The sequence below is a fragment of the Ochotona curzoniae genome, unplaced genomic scaffold (assembly GCF_017591425.1).
Source record: "Ochotona curzoniae isolate NIBS_2020 unplaced genomic scaffold, NIBS_Ocur_1.0 contig_430, whole genome shotgun sequence".
In the NCBI taxonomy this organism is placed as follows: Eukaryota; Metazoa; Chordata; class Mammalia; order Lagomorpha; family Ochotonidae; genus Ochotona; species Ochotona curzoniae.
In genome coordinates this window covers 29,059,798-29,082,868 of record NW_024466219.1, presented here as the reverse complement: position 1 = coordinate 29,082,868, position 23,071 = coordinate 29,059,798, and the positions used below count along the sequence as shown (strand labels likewise).

General features: G+C 48.5%; 1 protein-coding gene and 1 non-coding gene across 5 annotated transcripts in view; one reads left to right on the top strand and one right to left on the bottom strand.

The window, feature by feature from the left end:
- CAPN8 (calpain 8) overlaps window positions 1-22,590 on the top strand; it is a 52,295-nt gene extending 29,705 nt beyond the window's left edge. Inside the window, exons 10-21 of one of the 4 annotated variants that reach the window (XM_040985328.1) lie at window positions 2,623-2,795; window positions 6,680-6,691; window positions 9,353-9,564; window positions 11,349-11,385; window positions 12,012-12,080; window positions 12,945-13,002; window positions 14,198-14,262; window positions 19,439-19,507; window positions 19,912-19,990; window positions 20,510-20,626; window positions 21,413-21,471; window positions 22,362-22,590. In XM_040985328.1, coding sequence (XP_040841262.1) covers window positions 2,623-2,795; window positions 6,680-6,691; window positions 9,353-9,564; window positions 11,349-11,385; window positions 12,012-12,080; window positions 12,945-13,002; window positions 14,198-14,262; window positions 19,439-19,507; window positions 19,912-19,990; window positions 20,510-20,626; window positions 21,413-21,471; window positions 22,362-22,385 — 974 coding nt within the window. In that variant the 3' untranslated portion in view covers window positions 22,386-22,590. Of the gene's footprint in view, window positions 1-2,622; window positions 2,796-6,679; window positions 6,692-9,352; window positions 9,592-10,546; window positions 10,556-11,348; window positions 11,386-12,011; window positions 12,081-12,944; window positions 13,003-14,197; window positions 14,263-19,438; window positions 19,508-19,911; window positions 19,991-20,509; window positions 20,627-21,412; window positions 21,550-22,361 lie in introns of those variants that run through there. The other 3 variants (XM_040985327.1, XM_040985331.1, XM_040985329.1) reach the window with 3 other exon arrangements.
- Window positions 5,425-5,528, bottom strand: LOC121160131. Its single transcript, XR_005884492.1, has one exon. It is a non-coding gene; the product is annotated as a U6 spliceosomal RNA (small nuclear RNA).
- Window positions 22,591-23,071: the final 481 nt, after the last annotated feature.

Sequence of the window (23,071 nt, the reverse complement as noted above, 5' to 3'; positions counted from 1 at the left end):
CTGGTCCACGACCTGATGTCAGCCACTATTCAAACCCACCCTGTTTCACTCCTGATGTCTTCCTGCCTACCTGCTCTCAGCTCCTCCTACAAGGTTCTTTGTTCCGCTCTTGCTTCCCCATTCCCACCTGTCCACTGGGCTCTGGGACAGTGTGGCTGATGGCATGCTGAGGGAGTGTGGATTGCACCCAGCACCGTGGTGGCTCCACTCCACATCTGCACGTGAACTGGGGGTGCAGGGTGAGACTGTGTGGCTCACTGCATGTGGCCCCTGCCTTCTCTCAAGGGTGCCATTGGGGTCAATCACTGCTGGGGATAGTCTGGTGCACCTGTTGCTTGTGCACTAATTGGGGCTCCTCATCTTACTAATGAGGGAAGAATCCAAGATTCGCAAAAATGCACTAATAGATATGTGTGTAGACTCCTCCTAGGCTGAACTTACACCTGATGAAGAAACTGACAAAACCAGCTCACCTGGCTAAGGCGCAGTGAAGGAAGGCAACCCCCTCTCTCCGCACCTAGTCCTGTGCTCCAGCTGGCCGGTTTGCTGCTGATCCTTGTTGATTGATGTTGATTGACATAGTCCCTCAGCACAGGGGCGAGGCCAGCCATGTGATCAGTGCAGCTCGTGGCCGGGTTGTGCTCACTGCTATGGAAGCTGCCTTAACCCAATGTTCCACATGGGAGTGGTGTTTGACACAGCAGTTAATGCACTATTTGGGGTGCCTGCATCCCAGATGGGAGTGCTCAGGTTTGAGACCTGGGTTCTGTTCTGAATTCCAGCTTTCTGTTAAGGTGCATCCTAGAAGGCAGCAGATAATGACCCAAGTCTTTGGGTCCCTACTACCTATGGAAGACATGGATGGAGTTTCTAGATTATGGCTTTGGCTTGGCCCTGCCCCGGCTGTTGTGGGTATTTGAGGGAGTGAACTAGTGGGTATAAGATCTCTCTCTCTCTTTTAAATGAAAATGAAAATAAACACAAATTAAAAACAATGAAGTCCCATGCTGGTACAGTTGTGCTCTTGACAGTCTCTCCTGCTGTGTTCTCAATCCCTCCACAGCTCCCCTTTCTGGCCAGTGGCTGACTGGCATCCTGTACCTGGGAATCAGTGTAACAGCTGTGGGCCCAGGGCCAGTATCTTTGTCTTGATGTTCTATTCCCTGATAGCACCAGCATCTCTGGGGTGTGCCTTTCCTGGGACTGCTTTCTCTTGATCCTCAAAATGGTGTAATAACTTCTGCCTTCCAAACAGTTGTGGTAAGCCGGGATGAGCTGGCAAGCATCTGGTCTACTATGCAGCATGATACAAATGGAGTGGTTTTTCTTTTCTTTTCTTTTTTTTTTTTTAAATGGCCCATTCTCTATCTCCAGTACTATTAAGGAGTGAACAAAAAAGTACAGGGATTGCTGTAATGTTGCTTTGGGGAGAAGTTAAAATCTGCTCACCATGAGTAAGCTCTTAGAAAAAAGCTTAACAAATCTCCTGGATTGTTCTGGGAGCTCAGAACACCATGGGCACCCAGGCTCAGGGCCATTCGTATGGCTACTCTGTCAGCAAGAAATGGATTGGCCCAATCTTTGGAAATGATGTGAAGATGGAAAGTTATACAGTCTTCTCTCTCTCCTCTGGAATCTGTAGATATTTGGTTTTAAAATCTATGCATTTGTACCTTTAAAAAAAAGAAGCCCTGGGAAGTGGAGACTGCCTTGGTGGTGCTCACAGGGGATCTGTACTGAGAGGATGTTAGAACAGGCCTGCCTGCTCCTGTTTCCTCACATCCTCTCTGTTCAGAGACCCTCTCCTTTGATGCTCAACCCTGTTGCAGAACTGCGGTGTGCCCAGATACAAGCATTTGGGATCTCTGCATCCTGGCATGATCATTATGTTGAAATGGAGTCTTTTAAACTACCTGTGGGTGGGGTGCCAACAGCAAGTCCTGATGGCCAGGTGTGATTCCTTGTGCATCATTACCTGGCTTCCTGGGTGTGGAGGGCATGTCTTGTGGGTGGGCTGTGGCACCAGCACCATTTATGAGACCTCCCACCCAGGCTCATGGGTGGAGGATTGGATGCTAGCACTGCTTTAGGTTGTGACCTGGAGTTAAGACTCTCACAGAAGAAGCACCCAGGCCAATCAGGTGGCCACAGCCTGGCAGTTCCACCATTGCACATCTGCATTGGAACCCTGTTCTGGTCTGTCTCAGGGATACACGTTTTATCCAAAATGTCCCCCTTTCTTTAAGAGGTGGGTTTGTATTTACAGACCTGAGCTGAGCACAAGGAGACATAAACGATCCCCAGTGGGAGTTGGAGGTTACTTCTCAGTGTAGCCCTGGGCAGTCATGGGATGGTGGGCTCTTGGGCATTCCCAGTGGAACATATCCTGGCTCTTGGTAGGTTACATGCTGAAAATGCAATCCCTTGTGAACGCATAGGATGTGTCTGGTGCCCAGAAGTGGGAGTTGGTTGGAGGAGGCCACATCTCCCTCTGGTGGAGGGCACGTCCTCAGCCCGCTTAACCTGAGTTGAACTTCCATTGAGATGACAGAAGTTCTCCCCTTTTCTTCTCCCCCATCTCCAACCACCATGGGGAGTGGCACCTCTTCTGGTGACTTCCAGCCACTTATTGGACCAATCCCCAGTTCAAGATCCATTTGGACGAGGCAGATGAGGAGCAGGAGGGCATCGGCGAGCCCTGTTGCACGGTGCTGTTGGGCCTGATGCAGAAGAACCGCCGGAGAAAGAGGAGGATGGGGCAGGACATGCTCAGCATTGGCTACGCCATCTACCAGGTACGGCAAGCTGAGCCCATCCTCTGTTGTACGCTTAAAGTCTTTGGTGTGAATATGTGATGTAGTTCATTGAGTAAATTGTCCCTGTTGGCTTGAGTATTTCTAGCCAAGTGTTGCACTTGATCCCCCCAAAACCTCCCAAACAAGTAGAGATTCATTCCTATGTCTGAAGTCTGTGGTTAACACTGATATGTCTGATTCATTAACCCTGGCCTGTCATCAAGGGTAGTGTAAATGTGCATACTTACTAGACTCTCTTCCACCTGTAGGCTTCCCCAGAGACAGTAACCAAGAACTTGGGGAGGTAAAATACTTCAGGGGTCACAGGAAGGCCAGGAGTGTCACTGAATGGAAGAAAGGAGGCTGGGTTTGGGAGCCAAAGACAACCCTGGCTTCTGACATGCATGGGAAAACACAGGGTGTAGTCTGGGCTGCAGGAGCCACATGGTCACTTTGGGTTCTGGCATCTCTGGATGGGGGAGCCCCGCTGGCTCTGATCTATAACTGCAAGCCTGGCTCAGGAGTCAGTTTGCTCCAATAACCAGCTCTCTATGGATCCAACAGCATCATAGATGTGTCCAAGAAAGACCTTCACACTTTGCAAAGTCTGGCCAGAAACAAATTGGAACCTCCTTTTTTTTTTTTTTTTAAAATTCTTTTATTTTGATAATCTTTACATAGTTTATTAGGGCATAAAGGGTCAAGGGCTACAGGAAAGTTTCCACATTAGTAGTATTATTTTTTTTCTGTATCCGGGGTAAGGGAAGAGATAAAGGGAAAAGCCCCACCCAGCCTCCCACCCATCCCAGGTCTCTGACATGGGGCATGCTCTGAAGGTCCTGCTCATGCAATTTTGATAGTTCAACAGTTCTGAATCGCTGCCAATCTTACCATTACAAGCATGATGAAATCTTTTCAGAATCCACTGGTTGACAGTCTCTTCATGATTGGGGTTCTGAGATCAGCAGTTCAGTTGGAGGGCTCCCCAGAGAAACTTCATCTGAGGTGATCTCAGATCTGATTCTTGTGTGTGCTTGTCAGTACAGGGTTCGGCACAGTCTGTCACCCAAATCAGCTTATGCACATGCTGGTTGTTGCAATTGCTGGATCAGTTCTGTTTCAAGCCCTGTCTTCCAATGGGTATTACAGTCCAGCCTGATCCTGCCACTTCATACTGGGTCCTCTTGCAAACCAGTGGGAGCTGCAGCCTAGTTGGGGTTACTCCCTATAACCCCTACCAGGCCTGCCCCCCAACCCTGGCTCCCATGCTTGCCAGTATGTACAACAGACTTGTTCAGTCTGTCCCAGATCCCATTTAACTCTTGTACATGTCAGTGGGCATTGAAGCCTAGTTCAACCCAACCTGCCCTATTATCCAGCCCACACACATACTGGCGGGTGCTGTTCTGTCCAGCCACCCCTGCCCCAATCTTGGTTTTCATGCTCTCCAGTGGGAGTGGTAACCCAAGAGGGAGGCGCCCACCCCACTATTTCCCTCCTAGGCCACTCCCACTTCTAGATTATGCACTCTCCAGGTGGTTCTGGAGTTTAACTTGACAGAATTAGCCCCTAGTGCCAGCCTCTGCTAGCTGATGCTGCAGCAAAGCCCAAACAACCCTCACCCACACTGATTTATGCTTGCACCAGTCAGAACAATCAGCCCAGCCTGGCTTTTCCTTTATCTAGCTCACATGAGGCCCATAGGTGTTGTAGCTCTGCCTGGTCTGGTCTGCCCTATCCCAGCTCACGCTTCCCAGTGGGAATGGCTGTCCACATTCCCTCTACTGGCTTTACCCCCCGCTCCCCTAAGGTTGAACTTTTTTCTTACTGGCAAAGATTCTGTATAACAAATTTCAGAGGGAATTGTGGTGGATTTTAAAAAACAATTTCTTATAGTTTTGTTAAAAATGAATTCCATTGGGGTAAATGCAATTCTAATCAAGAAGACCAAGAGCTGGCTAGAGGACTGGTAGCTTAAGGCAAATTAATGCTGGTACAATAAGTATTGCAAAGAAACCAGTGAGGAAATGTGTAAGTGTCAAGCTCATCCCTCCCTCCACAGTCTCTTCCTTTATTTTATTCTGAAAGGTAGGACTTGTGTGTGTGTGCGCATGTGTGTTTATGTGTGCGTGTGTTTGTGTGTGTGTGTTTGTGTGCGTGTGTGCGTGTTTTATGTTGGAAGGATGGGAGTTAGGAAAGAATAGCTACTTGATGGCAGGATATTTAATGCAAGTGAAGAAGTCTAATTCTGCGCCAGTTTAGCTCTCTCATTTCCACCTAGATTGTAAATAGAAAAACAGCAGACCTTTTGCTTCCTGGGACTGTGGAGTGCCTGAGAAGACTTCTTTGTAAATGTGCTTCAATGTAGTGAGCTTCCGTGAGCACCTGCTATGTGCCAGATGTGGCATTGGAAACTGGGGACACTGCCTGGGGGTGCTCATGACCGAGTGCGGGAAGGCAGGTCTACTCTGATGACAAGGACCACCGTGGGTGTGCATGGGTGTCCCCCGAGAGGGACAGCTTCAGGGATGAGGAGGCTTTCATTCAGGGCTTGGCAAGGTTAACTGGATTTCAAAGGTGTGGCTGGAGAACATTCTGGGCAGAGGGGACACCATGTGCTTCTTCTTTTTAAAACATGGAACTCTACATGAATTTGTGCATCATCCTTGCGCAGGGGCCATGCTAATCTCTCTATTGTTCCAGTTTTAGTATATGTGCTGCCAAAGTGAGCACACGTCATGTGATTCTTTTTTTTAATATATATTTATTTATTTTTTTAATTGTCGTCATGTGCTTCGAAGGGATGGTTTTTCAGAGTGGAGACTGGGTGGACTCCTCATACACCATGGTTACCAGGCTCCTCTTAGGCAACCAAATAAGCCACGTGTTTGTTCAAAGACGTTGAAAGAGCTTTGTGTGGCGTGGTGTTGGTTTTCACAAATAATAAATTAAAGCATGTCAGTTTCTTGAGCCTCAAATTATAGCTGTTTATAAAATACTGCTGTGGAGTGATCCATGGCTTGTCATTTTAAGGCTGGGGGCAAATAATGTGGGGCAATACTTCTGTGAGCAGAAGCAGTTCTAAAGTTGGGGAGAGGAGTGTGTGATGCTGTAGGGGTAGCTGGGATAGTAGGGAGAAGGTGTATGTGATTGTAGGGGTCCCTGAGTTTGCAGGGAGTGACTGGGGTGGTAGGCAGGAGTGTGCAGGGGTAAAGGGGTAATGTATTCCTATCCCTGCAAGCTCCCTTCTCTGGATCTAATGATCTGACATCATAGTCTGGCTTGACTTTAGAAACCTGCCACCCACTGAGAAACAGACAGGGCACCCCTAAATCTGAAGGGTCCTGCTTTTGCAGCAGTTCCTGCCCTCGACAGCAGGCTCCGGCCATGCAGCCCTGCTGTCTCCATTGGGTCCCCTGTGCGTCCCTTAGGGAGCAGTGGCTGAGGCCTGCTCTTCTGCCTCTCTGTCCTGCTTGACTCCACTCCTGCCCTGTGGCTCTCGCTGGGTCGGATGGAGAGTATGTGACAATGGAGGTGGAGGTGGTGGTAGCTGTGGCTGAGCTGTTAATGGAAAGAAGACAGAGTTAGGAACCCACAAGACTACTACTCCTGAAGAGCCTGGGATTCTGGTAGACAATACCACTAGAAAATGAGAATGGCAGCACAGATTCCTGTCATCTACAGATGGTCTTGCCATTCATCAATGACTTAGCACTTTCAAAAGTGCTGACTCATTTCTCTTTACTGTAAACTTCCACTCCAGGGGCCTAGGATGGCACAGTTGCTCTGCATGATGTAGTGGGGTGGTGGTGGTGGCAGAGTACAAAGGCCCAAGGGAGGGCCTGGAGGCTCTGAGTGACCTGCCCTTTCCTTCTGCCCTGCAGGTTCCCAAGGAGGTATGTGAGCCCTGGCAGGCATCCTTCCTATGGTGAGAAAGAGCTTGGTTGCATTCAGACATCCACCGGGACCCACTTCCTGTGATGGTCCATGTGGTCCAGTGAGCTGACAGCTTCTGTGAGTTGGTAAAGAAAGCCCAAGTCCCACAGGTCCAGTCCCCATGGGAGAGAACAGTGGTGACCTTGATCCCATGCACCCTGTTTACCTCCTTTGAACAAGATGATTACAGCACACTTTAAGTTCTTTTTGAGCTGGCCACCGGAAATACATGTCCTGATCTCTGATAAGAAAAGGAAGCATCAACTTTTTTCTTTTTGGCTTTTGGCTTTTCCTGTTCTTCCTGAGTAACTAACATTTGGTTTGGGAAATCATGTTATCTTTCTCATGTTCCCATCTGGGTCTTCCTGCTACCAGGACTGCCTTGGCCCACCTCTGTCATCTACCTTAGGTGATTAAAGGTGGGAGCCCTAGGTAATACTCCTGGGAGGTGACAGGTATGGTCCATTGTGACAGTGCACCTTATGGCTGCCGGTAGGTACAAAGTCAGCTCTGTCATCTCAGCAGCAATCAGGGGAGCATTAAAAAAATCTCAATATCCAGAACAGTTCCTTGAGAATTTATGGCAGAGGGGGACCCAGGCATCACAGGTTGCCAGAACACCGGGATGACTTGAGATTCCCTCAAGTGGAAGCCAATTACATTTATTAGGCAGAGGTGCCTTACCTCTGCAGCCTCACTGGTACTGCAGATTTTGACTTTGGCTAGCTATGTAACACATACTAATAATAGTCAAAGTTATAATCCTAATGCTAACAGCTGCAGACTACTGGTCTACCATGTGCTTGCCTCACAAATACATGTTACTGAGTATGGAGAAGGGGAATTTGGATAACTTAGAGCAAATTCCTTTTCAAACAAATCCTGGAGAATGCCTGTTGTGGAAAAACTATGCATGGTATTTAAAATGTTTTACACCAAAATAAATGTTAATTACATTTTCCATGAGCGTTTTCACGTGGCTAAAGGTACCCGAGTTCAATGCAGTTGGCAGTGGTTCCATCAGAAAGGCCCCACTTAGAGCAATGCTGAACACGCACACAACGGCCCCTCCTGCGAGAGCACTCTCTGTGTTACCATGGATACTGTGCTGTGCTGATGCCAGAGGGTCTGAGGGTCAAAGGTTGTCTGACTTGAAGGTGCCTCAGAATCTGCTGCAGGGAAGATGGCTGGGCCCCTCTGCCGGCAGTTTCGGAGTCTGTAGGCCTGAGAATATGCATTGCTGACACATCTTTTCCCCACCCCCCCTCACCTGCAGTCCTCTGTGCTCTTGCTGATCCTGGACCGGCTGGGCCAGGGACCTTAAGCCACCTGTCAGTTTAGTGTCCCTGGAGGTACAGAAGGAACATCAGTTCTGTAGGAGCCCTGGCCAGGATAGTAGGGGCACCTGGCCCTGTTTTTTCTCCACTGTTTAACAGACCAGTTGATCCTAGGAGGATAAGGTGACCATGAGTGGACTCTGTCCACCCCCGAGTGGGCATTGCAGTTTCAGTCACTCGGAAGTCACAGTCCCTGCTGCTTGTCAGTACTGGCCCTGGCCCTGTTGTGATGAGGCCTGGGCCCTGAGAGGCAGACTGTGGGAAGCCTCAGTGCAGGGCAGCTATGTTGGCACCTGTTTCCGAAGCCCTCCTCAGTCACTAATTAGCCTTGGTTGTGCACCACCGGCTTCCTCCTCCCCCTCAGCCTGCAGGTGGGTCAGGGGAACATTGTCCCTTCCCTTCTCCCAGGAGGGCTGGGAGGGGCCCCACACTGGGCCTGGCTGCAGCTGCCTCCTGGCTGCTTGGGCTTAAGGACCAGGATTTAATTTCCTGTCTGCAACCTCAGCCCTGAGCTGGAAGGTCAATGCTACTCCCCCAGGGGTGCCACAGAGTAAGTCTGTGGGGGAAACTCTCTATTTTTTCTTTATTTTTATCTTTAATTTGATGATACAATTCCATAGGCTCTGGGATTTCCCTCACCCCTCTGCGGGGAAGCTTAATACAGATCAGAGACATTGCTATTCAAAATCTTCATTTTCTTTTAATACATTGAATTTACTTGAAAGAGAGAGAGAGAGAAATCTTCCATCTGCTGGTTTACTCCCAAAATACGTGCAACAGTCAGGCCAATGCCAGGAGTCTAGAAGTCCCTCTGTGTCTCCCATATGGGTGACAGGGACTTGAGTATTTGAGCCATCGCCTGCTGCCTGCCAGGATTCTCATTAGCAGGAAGCTGGATCATAAGTGGAGTAGCTGGGATCTGAATCAGACAGTCTGTAATGGGCTGGGGACATTCCAGGTAATGGTTTAGCCCCTGGTAAAGCAACATGGACCCCCTAACCTTTCATTTCTCCAGAGAGGACCTCCACCCCCATGGAGGTGGAGGTGAGGGTCTGGCCAAGCTCATACAGTCAAGATCAGGGTCTCAAAGAGGGACTGGCACCAGAAGTTACTCAAAATGTATTTACTGATTGACACAGCGGCTGCAGGGCAGACTCCAAGGCCTCCTTCATTTCAGTGCATTGTTATAGCCAACAGACGTTACATCAGTGCAATAAACCCCAGCTCTCTGGATGGAATCTTCCAGGTTTAGGGAGAGAGTGATCAGCCCATTGCTTTGTGTAGCTGCAGAGTCACACAGATGTGCATCTGGGCCGAGATTTCTTCCTGGGCCACCAGCCCTCCGCCCACTCTGGCACCTACATTAACCTGCGAGAAGTGTGCTGCCGGACCCGACTGCCTCCTGGCGAATACCTGGTGGTGCCATCCACTTTTGAGCCCTTCAAGGACGGCGAGTTCTGCTTGAGGGTATTCTCAGAGAAGAAGACCAAGGCCCTGTGCGTGGACTTGGCCTCTGCAGGGGGGTTGGGGAGGCATGGGGCGGGCCCAGGGAAAGGGGTCCCATTCCTGGGTTAGGGAGGTGGGCACCCTGGCTGCTGGCTGGTGTTTTCAGAAGCTTTTAATAACACTGCAGGCTCCCAGTATCCCTTACTGGTGTCTCCTCCTGTCTGTCATTTAACTGACACGACACTAGGGGAAGGTGGAGAGAAAGGTGGCAGCCTGGCTAGAGGGTTTGGGGCCATCCAGGGGCCACGTGAGGCCCAGAGAGCTGGGTCAGGAGGGCGGCACCACCGCCTCCTTCTTACACATGCACAAACTCCTACATATACAGCACACATTAGACACACATGCACACACCACACACATGCACAGCCTGTATGTACACACCATAGCACAAACTACCCCCTCACATATACAGTACATATCTGGACATCCGGTATATATATAATATATATATATAGCATACCACACACATACATGCACTAAACACCACATGTCCTGCGTATTCAAACCACACATGATGCCACACATATCACATGCAACTCACATCACAACTGCGTATCATACACAGTATTCACATGCCACATACACACAAGACATATCATTCCTATACTCATACCAGGCACAGTGACATTCCTTACACACAGTATTTCTCATTGCATCCCCCACACTATCTACATATGATATACACACCACACATATTTGTAACATACTCATACACCATACAACAGCCATGCACAAGCTGCACACACTATAAGGCATATTCTCCTTCCTAGCATATGTACAATATACCCCACCATGCATCGTGGGGTCCCCATGTTCATGGGCTCCCTATCCATGGATTCAAGCAGCCAAAGATTGAAAATATTCAGAAAAGAAAAAAAATCGTACAGAGGCTCAACTGACTTTTTCTTGTCATTATTCCCCAAACAATATAATGTAGCTGCTATTTACATAGCATTTATGTTGTATAATTAGGAATTAGAAGTAATCTGGAGATGATTTAAAGTACACAAGAGGCTTGTGTAGGTTCTCTGTAAATACTACGGTGTTTTATACAAGGGATTTGAGTGTCCGTGCCCCTTGGTACATGCAGGAAGGCGTCCTGCAACCAACCCCCTGAAGAAAGCAAGGAAAAACCTACTTCCATCCCCCACGCACTACACACCACTCACATATCACACACCACACACACTACACACTCTGCATAAAACTCATATACTGCGCACAATACTACATACCATTTATATACCACAAATCACACACATACACTAGACACACTGAACACAGCTTGCATATAGCATGCATACACACTATGCAGCAAACATACATTCCTATACCCCATACCCCCATTCCCATGTACCCCACATACAACACACATGCACACACCACCACATACATACATCACACAGTAACACACATGTATACCACACAGCACACACTATGTACTCATGTATGTGTGTACTGCGGCCTGCTTTGAGGCCATTTCAATAGCAATGTTGAAACAGGTTTGCAGAGGAGAAAAGCAGTAACTGGGCTAAAGAGTAGCCTAGAGGAGTGGTCCACTAGGGTAGAATTTCCTAGAATCCATGATGAGCCCACTTTGAAGCTTGGGTAGGGGTTGGGGAGGTGAAAGAGAAGGATCCTCTTGAAAGAGTCAGGTTCCACAGTGTTTGGTAGAAGCTGAAGGTGCTGGGTGGGGAGTGAGAAAATTTCCCTAGAGGACTGCAGTCATTATTTGTACTTTATTTCTTGTCTGGCTTCTTACTCTGTATTTTAGAGAAATTGGAGATGTTGTGGCTGGAAACCCACATGAGGTATGTAATCTTTTGGTATGGTGAATTCTTTTTTTAAAGATTTATTTATTCAAAAGTCAGTTAATGAGAAAGGAAGAGTCAGAGAGAAAGAATGAAAAATCTGACTCTATCTATCTATCTATCTATCTATCTATCTATCTATCTATCTATCTATCTATCTAGTCTTCTGGTTCATTCCCCTGATTGGCTGCGATCTCCAGGGCTGGGTCAGGCTGAAGCCAGGAGGGGCCTGGAGCCCCATCCGAGTCTTCCGTGTGGGTGGCTGTTTTCTGCTGCTTCCCCAGATCATTAGCAGGGAAAGGTCTGTCTAATGTCAGTGCTTTGTATTGTTTTCTGAAAGCAATTCAGGGTTGAAATGAGAAATCCAGGAGTGCTGGGGCTCAATACTCCCCATCTCTTGTGGAGAACCTCAGGGACCCAACATGGAGCCCCTGTTGGACCCCAAGCCCCAGAGCCTGGATGACTCTCTTACTCGCTGCCATATGTCTCTGCTGGGTCCAAATTTTGCATAGGGCAGGTGTGCAGGAGACATAAGTGGATGGATGAATGAATGAATGAATGAATGAACTAACTGCAAATCTTTGTCTTTCTCTCTCTTCAATCTTAACCTTGCAACTTCCTTGTAGCCACATTCCAGCGAGCTGGATGGGAAAGACGATGGATTCCAGAGCCTGTTGGAGGAGCTTGCTGGGAAGGTGAGGGCAGGTGCCCACTTGGGAATGCACTGGTCATTTTATGTTTCATTCCCTGGGACCTTAGAGCAATGAGGGTCTCAGGACTCTCCCCCACCCCTACCCCCAACCTCTGTGTTTGCTCCTCCTTCATCCTGTGCTAAGATCCAGGACACTGCAGAGGGACAATGAACATGGGCTTAAGACTGCTGTCCTTGCTGACGCTTCTGGATCAGCTCCCATGTTTGTAAATTGGCATTGTCTGTGTGGGGCCATGCCTGGAGCACAAGGTGGCTAAACCTCCTTGCATTCACATCTCTTAGAGATATAGTCCCCAACCTGGGTGCAAGACAGCTCAGGTAGCCTGGACATGGGTTGGGAGGCAACTCAGGTCACTGCCCCTAGAGGTGTCCCAAGCAGCCCCAGAAGGCAGTGGTCCTGCTGTCCTTTGCGGGAGAGATGGCAGGAAGCTGCTGAAGGGGAATGTGCATGCCTCTGCCCCTCCTCCTCCTCACTCCCATGGGAGGAAGGCTGAGGGTGACTTCCTGTGGGACAGCCTCTTGATACTGCCCCACACATGGACATCAAGTACAGGGAAGTGTAGGCTGGTGTTTTTGCTACCTGAACCTTGCTTGCTAAGTTGCCAAGGGGTCCTGGTTTATTCAGAATGTCAGGAGCATCAGAAATGTGAGAGCTTGTGCCTGGTGAGAACCTTCTCCTACTCTTGTGTCCTGCTGTGTCGGTGAGGTCGGTCTCTTTTGGTGGTGGTGGGCCTGCAGGGCCCTGGTCAGCACAGATGATGAGTGCTGGGAGCTATGAGCTAATTGGATTTCTTCCAGCACCTTGGTCAGAGCTCACTGTGACTCCCATTTGGGCTTTTCTTTCCAGAATTCTGAGGTCACTGCCAATGTGCTCAAGGCACTGCTGAACCGGGCATTTTCCAAACGTGAGTTCCTCCTTGAAGGCCCTTCAGGATGTTTTAGGAACCTATGAGAGGTGCCGGGATGTGGCGGGGGCAAGCAGGTGTTGGGCCAGTGTCATAGGCAAGTACACTGGGCTTTGACCTTTGGTACCAGGTAGGGGTACACTAGGCTGTTTTGAATTTTGAAAAGTGAGAGAGAGAGAGAAGAGAGAGAGAGAAAGAGAGAGAGAGAGAGAGAGAGTGAGCTACACAGTGCTGGCTTCCCTTCAGGCATGGAATGGACAAGCTTAGCCTCCAGCTGTTTGAGTGATGGGCTCTTGTTCACCCACCACAGCAGGATCAGTGAGCAAAAGCAGCAAGCAGAGGCTTAGCTACAAGGCCAGTTGGATGCCTCCTGGAGATAGCCCTGGGCTGAGCAGCAACCTGGGGCTTGGAATCCAGGCCTTGGATTGGGCAGACTGCCCCTCTTGTGCTTGGCTACAGGAGAGGGCTGCAGGGGCTTGTGGCCCCTGACCTTGGCTTCCAGGTATAAGGGAGGTGAGCATGGAAGCCAAGGATAGCTGGAACTCCTGGAAGATGCCTGCAGTTTAGCAAGGAAGGATAACAGCTGTTGTGAAACAGTATGTATTGTGGTTAGTAGCACAAGCTGCAGAGCCAGGCAGCCTGTGTTGAAATCCCAGCTGTGTCCCTGCTCGCTGTGTGACTTGGAGCAAATGGTATTAGCTCCCTAGGCCTCAGTGTCCTAGTCTATGAAATAGGGATAATGAGAGTCTACCCCATGGGGTCTTTCTGAGGAGTGGGGTATACAGTACTTAGAACAATTAGCTGCTTTGTTAAGAACTCACCATATACCAAGTACTTTAAGCTATCTCAAAGTCCAGTCAATTCTTGAGGCATGGACTGCCTGTCATCATCATTGTTATCCCATTTGATGGGGGAAGAAACCCAGGCTGAGAGACATTCACTTGTTCCAGGTTGTGCTTGTGAATAACAAAGCCGAGGTTTGGACAGCTACACCCCCCCTCCCAGGCCCCAAGAAGCCCAGGAGGTCTGTCCAGGTCTGTCCTGGTCAGTCCACCTTAAAGTCCTTTCTTTTTTGTGGAGACCACTTTGGGTTGCACACTCCAGTTGGTGTCTTTGGGGTTTCCTATCATGAGAGGTTATTTTCCCCGTCTTCAAATGATCCTGACTCCCATTTTCCATCTATTTATTTGTGTAGGAACAGACATAAAATTCTCTGGATTCAACATCAACACTTGCTGGGAAATGATCAGCTTGCTGGATGTATCCTTCAAATGTCAGAGTATTTTGTTTTTTTGTCCTGTTTTGCAAGACCCCTCAACCTTTTCCAGGAAGAAATAAGGGAAGGATAGACAAGGGAAACCATGGAGAATGAAGCAACACTTATGGAGCCAAGGTCAGGAACTACGCTGGCAACTTGAAAGAAAATGTGTCACATTGTCCATGATCCTCAACAGGTGTGAGGTGACCTTAGTTTTACAGGTGGAGAAACTGAGGCATGCAGAGTGTGAGCCGAGGTTTGGAGACAGCAGAGGGATGGCATTTGTTCCCTCCCACCTTCCCTGCCCTATTAGTCACAATGCCCCTCATGCTGTGCTCATTGCCTGGCCTTGGCTTTCAGGATCTGCACGTGGCCTTTGGACAGCCTCTGCTGATAGTTCATATTTAACACCACACCCAGAACCTGCTTGTTGTCTCTGATCTAATTTAACCTTCTAGACATGCTGAAGAATGATGTCTTGGGTGACTATAACAGAATATCATACATTGGGTAGTTTCTATGTGATAGAAATTTGCTGCTCACTATAAAAGGTCAAAGTCCCTTTACATGTGGTCTGTGAGAGCCTGCTCCCTGCTGCTGCATAGACAGGTGTCGTTTCACCAGGACCTCACCTGGCGGAAGGGTTAAGGGAGCTCCCTGGGGCCCCTCTTAATAGCTGCATTGATTTCATTTATGGGGTTCCTCCATGTGGCCTCTGGAGGTCTCTACATCCTAACACCCTCACATTGGATTAGGTTTCATCATGTGAATTTTCAGGAGACACCAACACTCAAGAGGAGTGGAGAAGTCAGGACCTCCTAGACTCAGGCAATGCGCCAGGTGTCAAGGTGCAGAGGAAAACTCCAGCAAGTGATGCCCAGGACACCTGTAGGCTACTACCCATCTCAGTGCTGATGGTGGGAGTGAGCTGTTGAAGAACGGGAGCCTGGATGGTTCTCCTCAGCAATTAGGGCCTCATCCTCGAGCTTTGCAGGATTCTGCCCCCCCCCCCGCCGGGGGCGGGGCAGCGGGATGGGGCTCCTTTGTGCAGTGGTCACATAGAGTGGGTGTCACAGGGTATGAATTGGCCTGAGCTTGGGTTATCTGTCTAGAAAAATGGTGCCATCCTGTGGTCCCAGAGCTTCAGCTGGCTGTTTTCTCACAATGCAGCAACCTTGAGCACCTGTGTTTTCCTATGCTTTTGTGGTTAACAACTGAACATGTCGGTCACAGAAAGCTCCTCAGTGTTGATTCACTTTGCTGTTCAGATTTCTTTGGTTTGTGATTAGTTCTCATCACACCTGGATGGTTGATTCCATTCAGACTCAGGAGTTTCCTTGCAGTCTCCCATGTGGTTCCCAGTGGTTCCCTCTGAGAAGACTGTGACTGCCCATCTTCCCTGCCCATGAAGACTGAAAAACCTCAGCTTTATTGAGATATAATTCATGTCCTTTCTAGCAGGCCCACTGAGTGTCCAGTCCAGTGGTTTTCCGTAGGTTCACAGAGGTGGGAAACCAAAGCCAAATAATTTAGAACATTTTTATCACTCCCATAAGACTGTTCATACTAACATTAGCACTTACTCCATTTCGCATCAATTTCCCAGTCCTTATCAATCACCCATCAATTTTATGCTGCTATGCATTTGTGGACTGTTATGGACACATCATACAAATGGAATCCTGTACCATGCAGTTCTTGGTGACCAGCTCCTTTTACTCATCATGACACTTCAAGTATGATAGCATTTGTTGGTTCTCCTTGACTCAGAGAGGGTGTGTGTGTGTGTTTATTGTTGTTGTTTTTTATAATTTCATTTTTAATGATATTTACAGAGTTGATTAGGGTGGTAAAGGTTGAAGATTAGAGGACAGTGAGTGAGACCATTGTTTTCGAAATTTCTTTCTCTTCTTCCTATATCTGGGGGAAGGGACAGATAAGGGAAGAAGCTACACCCAGACTCCCAACCACATCAGCACCTGGGATAGGGAATGGATGCCCAATGTCATCCCAGGGCATGCTCCAAGGATTCTGCTCAGGTGCTTTTTTTAAAAAAAATCTTTATTTATTTCTATTGGAAAGTCAGATACACAGAGAGGAGGAGAGACAGACAGGAAGATTTTCTGTCTGATAATTCACTCCCCAAGTGGCCACAATGGTCGCAGCTGCACTGATCTGAAGCCAAGAGCCAGGAGCTTTTTCTGAGTCTCCCACATGATGCAGGGTTCTAAGGCTTTGGACTGTCCTTTACTGCTTGCCAGACCACAAGCAGGGAGCTGGAAGGGAAGTGGGGCTGCCAGGATTAGAACCAGCATCCATATGGGATTCCAGCATGTGCAAGGCAAGCACTTTAGCCACAAGGCTACTGTTCCAGCCCATGCCCCCCCCCCTTTTAAAGATTAATTAATTTTTATTGGAAAGTCAGATATACAAAGAGGAGGATAGAGAGGAGATGCTTTTGATCGTTCTGGAATGCTGTTGATTTCATTGCTCCGAGGTTGAGGAAATCCTTCCAATGTCCATTGGCTGACATAGTCCACCTTAGAGTCTCCATTCACCCTGATATTTGCTGTCAATACTTGGCTGGGGTAGTTGTTCTGCCCTCCATCCTCTGCTGTGGTACCAGGTGTCGTCTACTGGCTCCAATGGACTGCCAAATCCTTCATGTGCATCTGAGTATGCCATTAACTGTTCTGTCTAAGCCACTGATGCATCTCGATTCTGACACATGCACTCCATGGTCAGACCACAGATCCTGAAATTCTCCCCATAGTTGGAGTTCTGAGTCCAGTGGTTCAGTTGGAGTGGAGGATCCCCAAACAAACCCCCTTTGAAGTGATTCCAGACCTGATTCTTGTGTGTATTGGCCACTATGGGTCCGGCTCTGTTTATCACACACATCAACCTATGCTCACGTTGGTAACTGCAATTGCTGGATCATTTCTGTATCCAGCTCCATCTCTTACATAAGCCAATAGATGCTGTGGCCCAGCCCAACCCTGCCCCCCACACACTCAGTCCTCACATTCACTAGTGGGAGCTGCAACCTAGTTGGAGTGACTCCTAGTACCCCCACCAGGTCTACCCCATCCCTGGTTCCTGTGCTTGCCTGCATGTGCAGCTTACTGGTCCAATCTGTCTCACATCCCATTCAGCTCTTATATGCATTAATGGGCATTGAAGTCTAGCTCAACTGAATTCATCCCACTATCCAGCCCATACTCATGCTGGCAGGTGCCACCGCCTGTCTAGCTAGGCCTGCCTCCAGCCCTGGTTCTCGAATTCACCAATGGGAGTTGTAACTCATTAGAGAGGTGCCTACAGTTTCTCTACTGGGGCGAATCTCAATCTCAGATCTTGCACTCTCCAGGTGATTCTGCAGTCTAGCTTGACAGGATTTTCCTCCAGTCCCAGCATTTGCCAGCTGATGCTGTGGCAAGGCCTGACCAATATGCTCTTACTCTGGCCTATGTATGCACAGTGGGTACAGTCGGTTAACCCAGGCTGGCTCTCCCCTTAACCCAGTTCACAAGTAGACCAACAGGTGTTGTAGCCTTGCCTGGCCTTGTCTGTCCCTGATCCTAGTTCTCATGCTTGCTAGTAGGACCAGTGGCCCAGCAGGGGAGCCCCCCGCAGCCCTCCTACTGGGGTTGCATTCCCCCCTCTGGGTTTCATATGTGCTGGTGGGTGCTGCAGTCCAGTCTTGCATGGCCCGCCTTACCATGGCATTTGCCATCGGGTGCTGTATCCTGGCCCAGCCTGGCCCAGCCCAGTTCCAGCTAATACTGATGGGTGCTGCAGCCCAGCAAAGCCCAGCTCCCAGTCCTGGGCCTAATGTGAACTGGCTGGTATTGCAGCTTGACCAAGCCTGTCCTGCACCCCATCCTTGTTCTCAGATCTGTGAGTGGGTGTAATGAACTTGTCCAGCCTGGTCCCCACCCCCAGACCTGACCCACATATATGCCAGCAGGTACTGTATTAGGCAAGTTTTAAATACTGTTGTCCAAGAGTGTGCTGGAGAGGCCTTTGTTCAATGGGTCTTGTCTCTGCAGGCAGTGGGATCTAGAATCAAGAATGGGGGACCAACATCTGGCTCCGCCACTTACTATGTGTCTAAGCATGGGGAAGTCATGGCATGCTCTGAACCCCTTGCTCCTTCTCTTGGAAAATGGTGGCCATGTCTAGTGAGGATGAAAGGTGCCTGGATCCGGAGTCTGAGCTCTCCATGCATGTTGCTCTTCTGAGATTGGTTGGATGAGTGACTAGGCAGAGTATGAGTGCTATAGTCTATTCAGTGCTCAGTGTGGGTCCAAGATGCAGGAGCACAAGCATTCCAGAAGGATGAGATTATAGGGAGGACACAGCATTTTTTTTTTTTTTTTTTTTTTTTGCAGTTTGAAGGACGAGGGAGAGAGACTGTTCCTGTCACTGTTGCAGCACATTGGTGTGAACCGATGAGTTGTGACTGGGCAGAAAAGGGTTTCAAAGAAACTCCACTTCATGATGGTAGGGATGGTTACAAACCACATCCCTGTGGCCTAGCAGTTGCTCATCAGGTATTCATGGAGTGCATGCAAGTTGGGCACAGGACTTTCCGTATCACCTACCATGCTGTGTGGTGGTTTGTGTGCAGACAGCACAGCTGAGAATCCCAATCCCATCCATGACGATGCTTGATGACTTTTCTGAGAACATGTTGACAGTCTGACAAACTAATTATCTGCATGATCAACCACAGAAATTAAATCTGGAAGTGAATGTGTGCATGTGAGAAGCAACCTCACGTGCCCACGTAAAGGATGGATTCAGGATGCAGTGAAAGTGACAGTTTATTAACCATCTTGCAAGATCGGGTGCTTACTTCTCATACAAGTCACATAATTCTTTTCTCTTGATAAGTCAGGTGTTAAATGCTAAGCAGTGGTATTGTGAGGAGGTCTTCAGGCTCACAACTTGCCCTTTATCCCTAGCTCTGGGCCTGGCTTCAAGGGAGAGACTTGGCTAGAGCTGGACTTTTTCATGTCTATTTTTTATTCCCATGGTTGCCCCTACTGCTCTGCCTGTTGCAGACCTGGAGGGTTGACTAAAGCCTTAGGACACTCATGCAAGATCACAAGAGAAAGATTCATGCAACATGTAGAATTGAGAGTCTATCATGTTTTCCTTTAACATGCCTAGAGCAATGGAACAGGTACCTTGGGACCAGAGGAATTGAAGATGGTTTGGCTGAAGATTCAGAAGTATCTGGTAAATTCTCTTTCATGGGCATCTCTTGGGTTCTGGCCCCTCTCATTGGTTCTAACTTCCTTGACAATTCATTCCATATCTAGATTGGACTTTCAGCTGATCAAATCCTTAGTCATGGTCAAAACCACCAAGACTTGAATTTGTTCAGGTTTTGTTCATTGTTCAGGAAGCACCAAGAAGGCATCCAGAGAGCCTCATGCCAACCCCCACCATTCAGAGGGCAAAGGGGCCAGCATTGGCCCTCAGCCCAAGCTCTCATCTTTGTTCTGAAACTTTCCTGGGATGAATCAATGGTTTTGTTTCTTGGAAGTGTCACTGACTTTCCAAGGAAACAGTGGAGTGGAGGGAGATGACTGGGAGGGGTCATGCATGGCTTTTAATGCTATCTGGAGTTTCTGCTATAGGAGATCTACCTGGAAGTGGGTTGTAACCACTTGGGGACCATCAATGCCCATGAGATGAGGACAGCTCTCAAGAAGGCAGGTGAGGACTTGTGCTGGTGTGCTCATGGCAAATAGTTATTCTCATTGTCATGGTTACATATGATCATCGCTGGCAATTAGTTAGCTTATATTGAATGCCAGTGTTTCAACTAAACTCTTTGAGTATCTTCCTTATCCTCCAAAGGGGGAATGCGGCTGGATTCTATGTAGCATAGCAAGGAGAATTTTTACAGGAGCTGTTTGTTCCTGGGGAGATGAGAGCGGTCATAGATGGTGGGGCTTTGAAGGAGCTAGTCAGGGGCAAGATAGACAGGTCCTGATCTTCTCTACTGTCATTGGCCATGGCTACTATGACCACCATGTTGGGCCAGGGAAGGGGCTGTTCCTGATAAGGGGTCTCCTGGAGGAGGTGGTCTGATGTCAGCATGCTTGTGGGATTCCCTCTAGGAAGCAGGGTCATGTGCACAAAAGTGCAAAGGGGGCCAGCAGTGTCAGCCCCTTTGAGTTTTTACCCAAGTCATGGTTGAGTTATTCACTTTACTGTGACTCTCTCCTCCAGGTTTCACCCTCAACAACCAAGTGCAGCAAACCATTGCCTTGCGGTATGCCTGCAGCAAGCTTGGCATTGACTTTGATAGCTTTGTGGCCTGTATGATCCGTCTGGAGACCCTCTTCAGTGAGCCACCTCTTTTCTTGACCTTATCCCACTTCCCGTTATATGTAAGGAGTAGCAAGGGGGCAGGGCCAGAGCAGTTGCTGTCTTTGGGGGCCAGGGTTTCTATGAACCTGTGGATGGGGCTAGGTACCCTGGGCAGAGTGGAACTGGCCACACCCAAAGGCACAGGGTGCATTTCCTTGGGGACTTAAGAGGTTGTCACTCAGAGTATTGTGCACCTGCTCTATTCAGACCTTTGATCAAGATGAATGAGTCCTTAGATGGCCTAGTGACTGGTGACATTTGTGTCTTGGTGAAGATCATGCTGAGAGTAAGTGCCAGCTGCCACTGAGGAGAAGGGGACTTTTCCTGCGCCCTTCAGCCTTGGCAGCCTGTTGTGTTATCATCACTCAGACAGCTTATGAAGGGAGGATTGGAGGTGGTAAATTCTAAGAGGAAGGATCAGGCAACTGGAGCCAAAGTTGGGAGACTGTATTCTCCATGGTCATGACCCTCCCACCCCTGCACCAAAGATCATGGCATGTTGCTGACATGAAGCCATTGAGAGCAGAGATGACAAAGGGTCCATCTCTGCTGACAGCTGGGTTTGTCCATCTGGGCAGAGGAGCATTTGCTGGCCAAAGGTTCACCCTGGGCACTGGATCTAGATCTGGTTTCAACACCCCATGGGGCAAGGAGGGAGCTGCAGGGGATAGGGGGATGCTGGCGGGGAGTGGGATGAGGTGAGAGCAGTTTTGCTGTCCGGTGACAACCCTAGCTAATTGTCTTCCTGTTCTGCCATTTCAGAGCTGTTCAGGCTCCTGGACAAGGACCAGAGTGGCACTGTGCAACTCTCTCTGCCTGAGGTAGTGGCCCGAGGCCTGATGAAACACTTGCTGGTGGTACTGTGAGGATTTCAAATGACATCGATGTTGTGTGGTGTTTATGCCCTGAGCTGTCTTATTTCCAGTGCATATCATGCATGTTCTGTGGCAGGCCTTGCAGGGGGGATTGCAATTGTTATGCAGACTCTTCAGTTTAGTATTATTGTTATAAAGATAAAGCTACAGGCATACTTCAAAGGTGTAAGTCCTGTCCTGTGGTCTAGAGAAGGCCTCTCTCCAGGAGCGTGACACCAGTCATGGGCGGCTGAGAATGGAGTATGTGCGTGCACCCAAATGGGAATGCATGTGAATGCTTAGAGTGCATACGTTACTGTATATGTAAAGACATACACAAGGGCTATTTCACAATGTTCATGGGAAAGTGAAATTATGAGCCACATATATTTGCTGTAGGAAATTTTGGAAACTAATTTTTTTTTTTTATAAAACGTATTTTCCACAAACCTTTCAAAGATCCTTAGTGTGCATAGATTTCACCCTTTTTTGACACCGAAATGAACTTTCACTTTTATTTCCACAAATGTTCTAAAGTACCCATTTGTATTATATATATATATATATAGGATATATATAATATATATATGAATATATGAACATATGTATGAGTATATCCATGTGGATGTGGATATACACCTGTACCAAAAGTTGGGGACCCTTTTGGGTCCAGAACTTTTTTTGAGTCACATTTTTGTAGCACCCTGGCTTACAGGTTGGTGACTTGGCTAAGAGCTTTGTGCAGTTAAGTGAGACACTTTCAGGGGAACAGGGGAGGGAGGAGGAGTCTGTGGTCCCAGTGGGGCAGCCCTGTTCCTTGGGAGGCTGTGAGCTCACCCTTGTCTCTTGTTTTGCAGTGGCTTTGCTGTGTGCTGGTCTGACCCCTGGTCCAGGACATCAACTGTACTCTGCTTGCTGGTGTGCCTCTTCCCTCCCCTTTACCATTTTGTGACATTGGTGGTTCCCTGTCTGTAGTGTCTGTAGTTGTCTCCTGAGATGTTTGCCTGTCCCACCCCTGCAGGTTGATGGCCCCAAGGCTCCTGACAGCACTAAGCTGTGAGCTGTGGGAAGCTGGCCCCAGGCTCAGACAGGAAAAGCTATCAATGTTATGTGCTAGGCATTGGTGTGCCTGTGTGGGTTAAGCTCCAGCATGTGACGTCAACACCCTATGCTAGAGCACTAGCTTAAGTCCTGGCTGCTCTGTTTCCAGTCCAGTTTCCTGCTAATGTGCCTGGGAAGGGAAACCAGTGGAATGTGACCCTGGCACTCAGACCCTTGCTGTCCATGTGGGAGATGAGTTCCTGCCTCCTGATTTCAGTCTAGCCCAGCTCCAGCTTTTGGGGCCATCTGGGGAGTGAACCAGTGGGTGGAAGTTCTCTTTTTCTACCTTTTTTCTTACCCTTCTCCCTCTCTCTTGCTCTGCCTTTCAAATAAATAGGTAAAGAAGAATTAAAAATAGAATTGTATTCATTGGGGTATTGGCTTTCCTAGTGACTTACAATCTGGGGAGTGCAAAGGTTTTTTTTTTTTTTTTAATGAAAGAAGATATTCTTGGGAAATAGCCTTG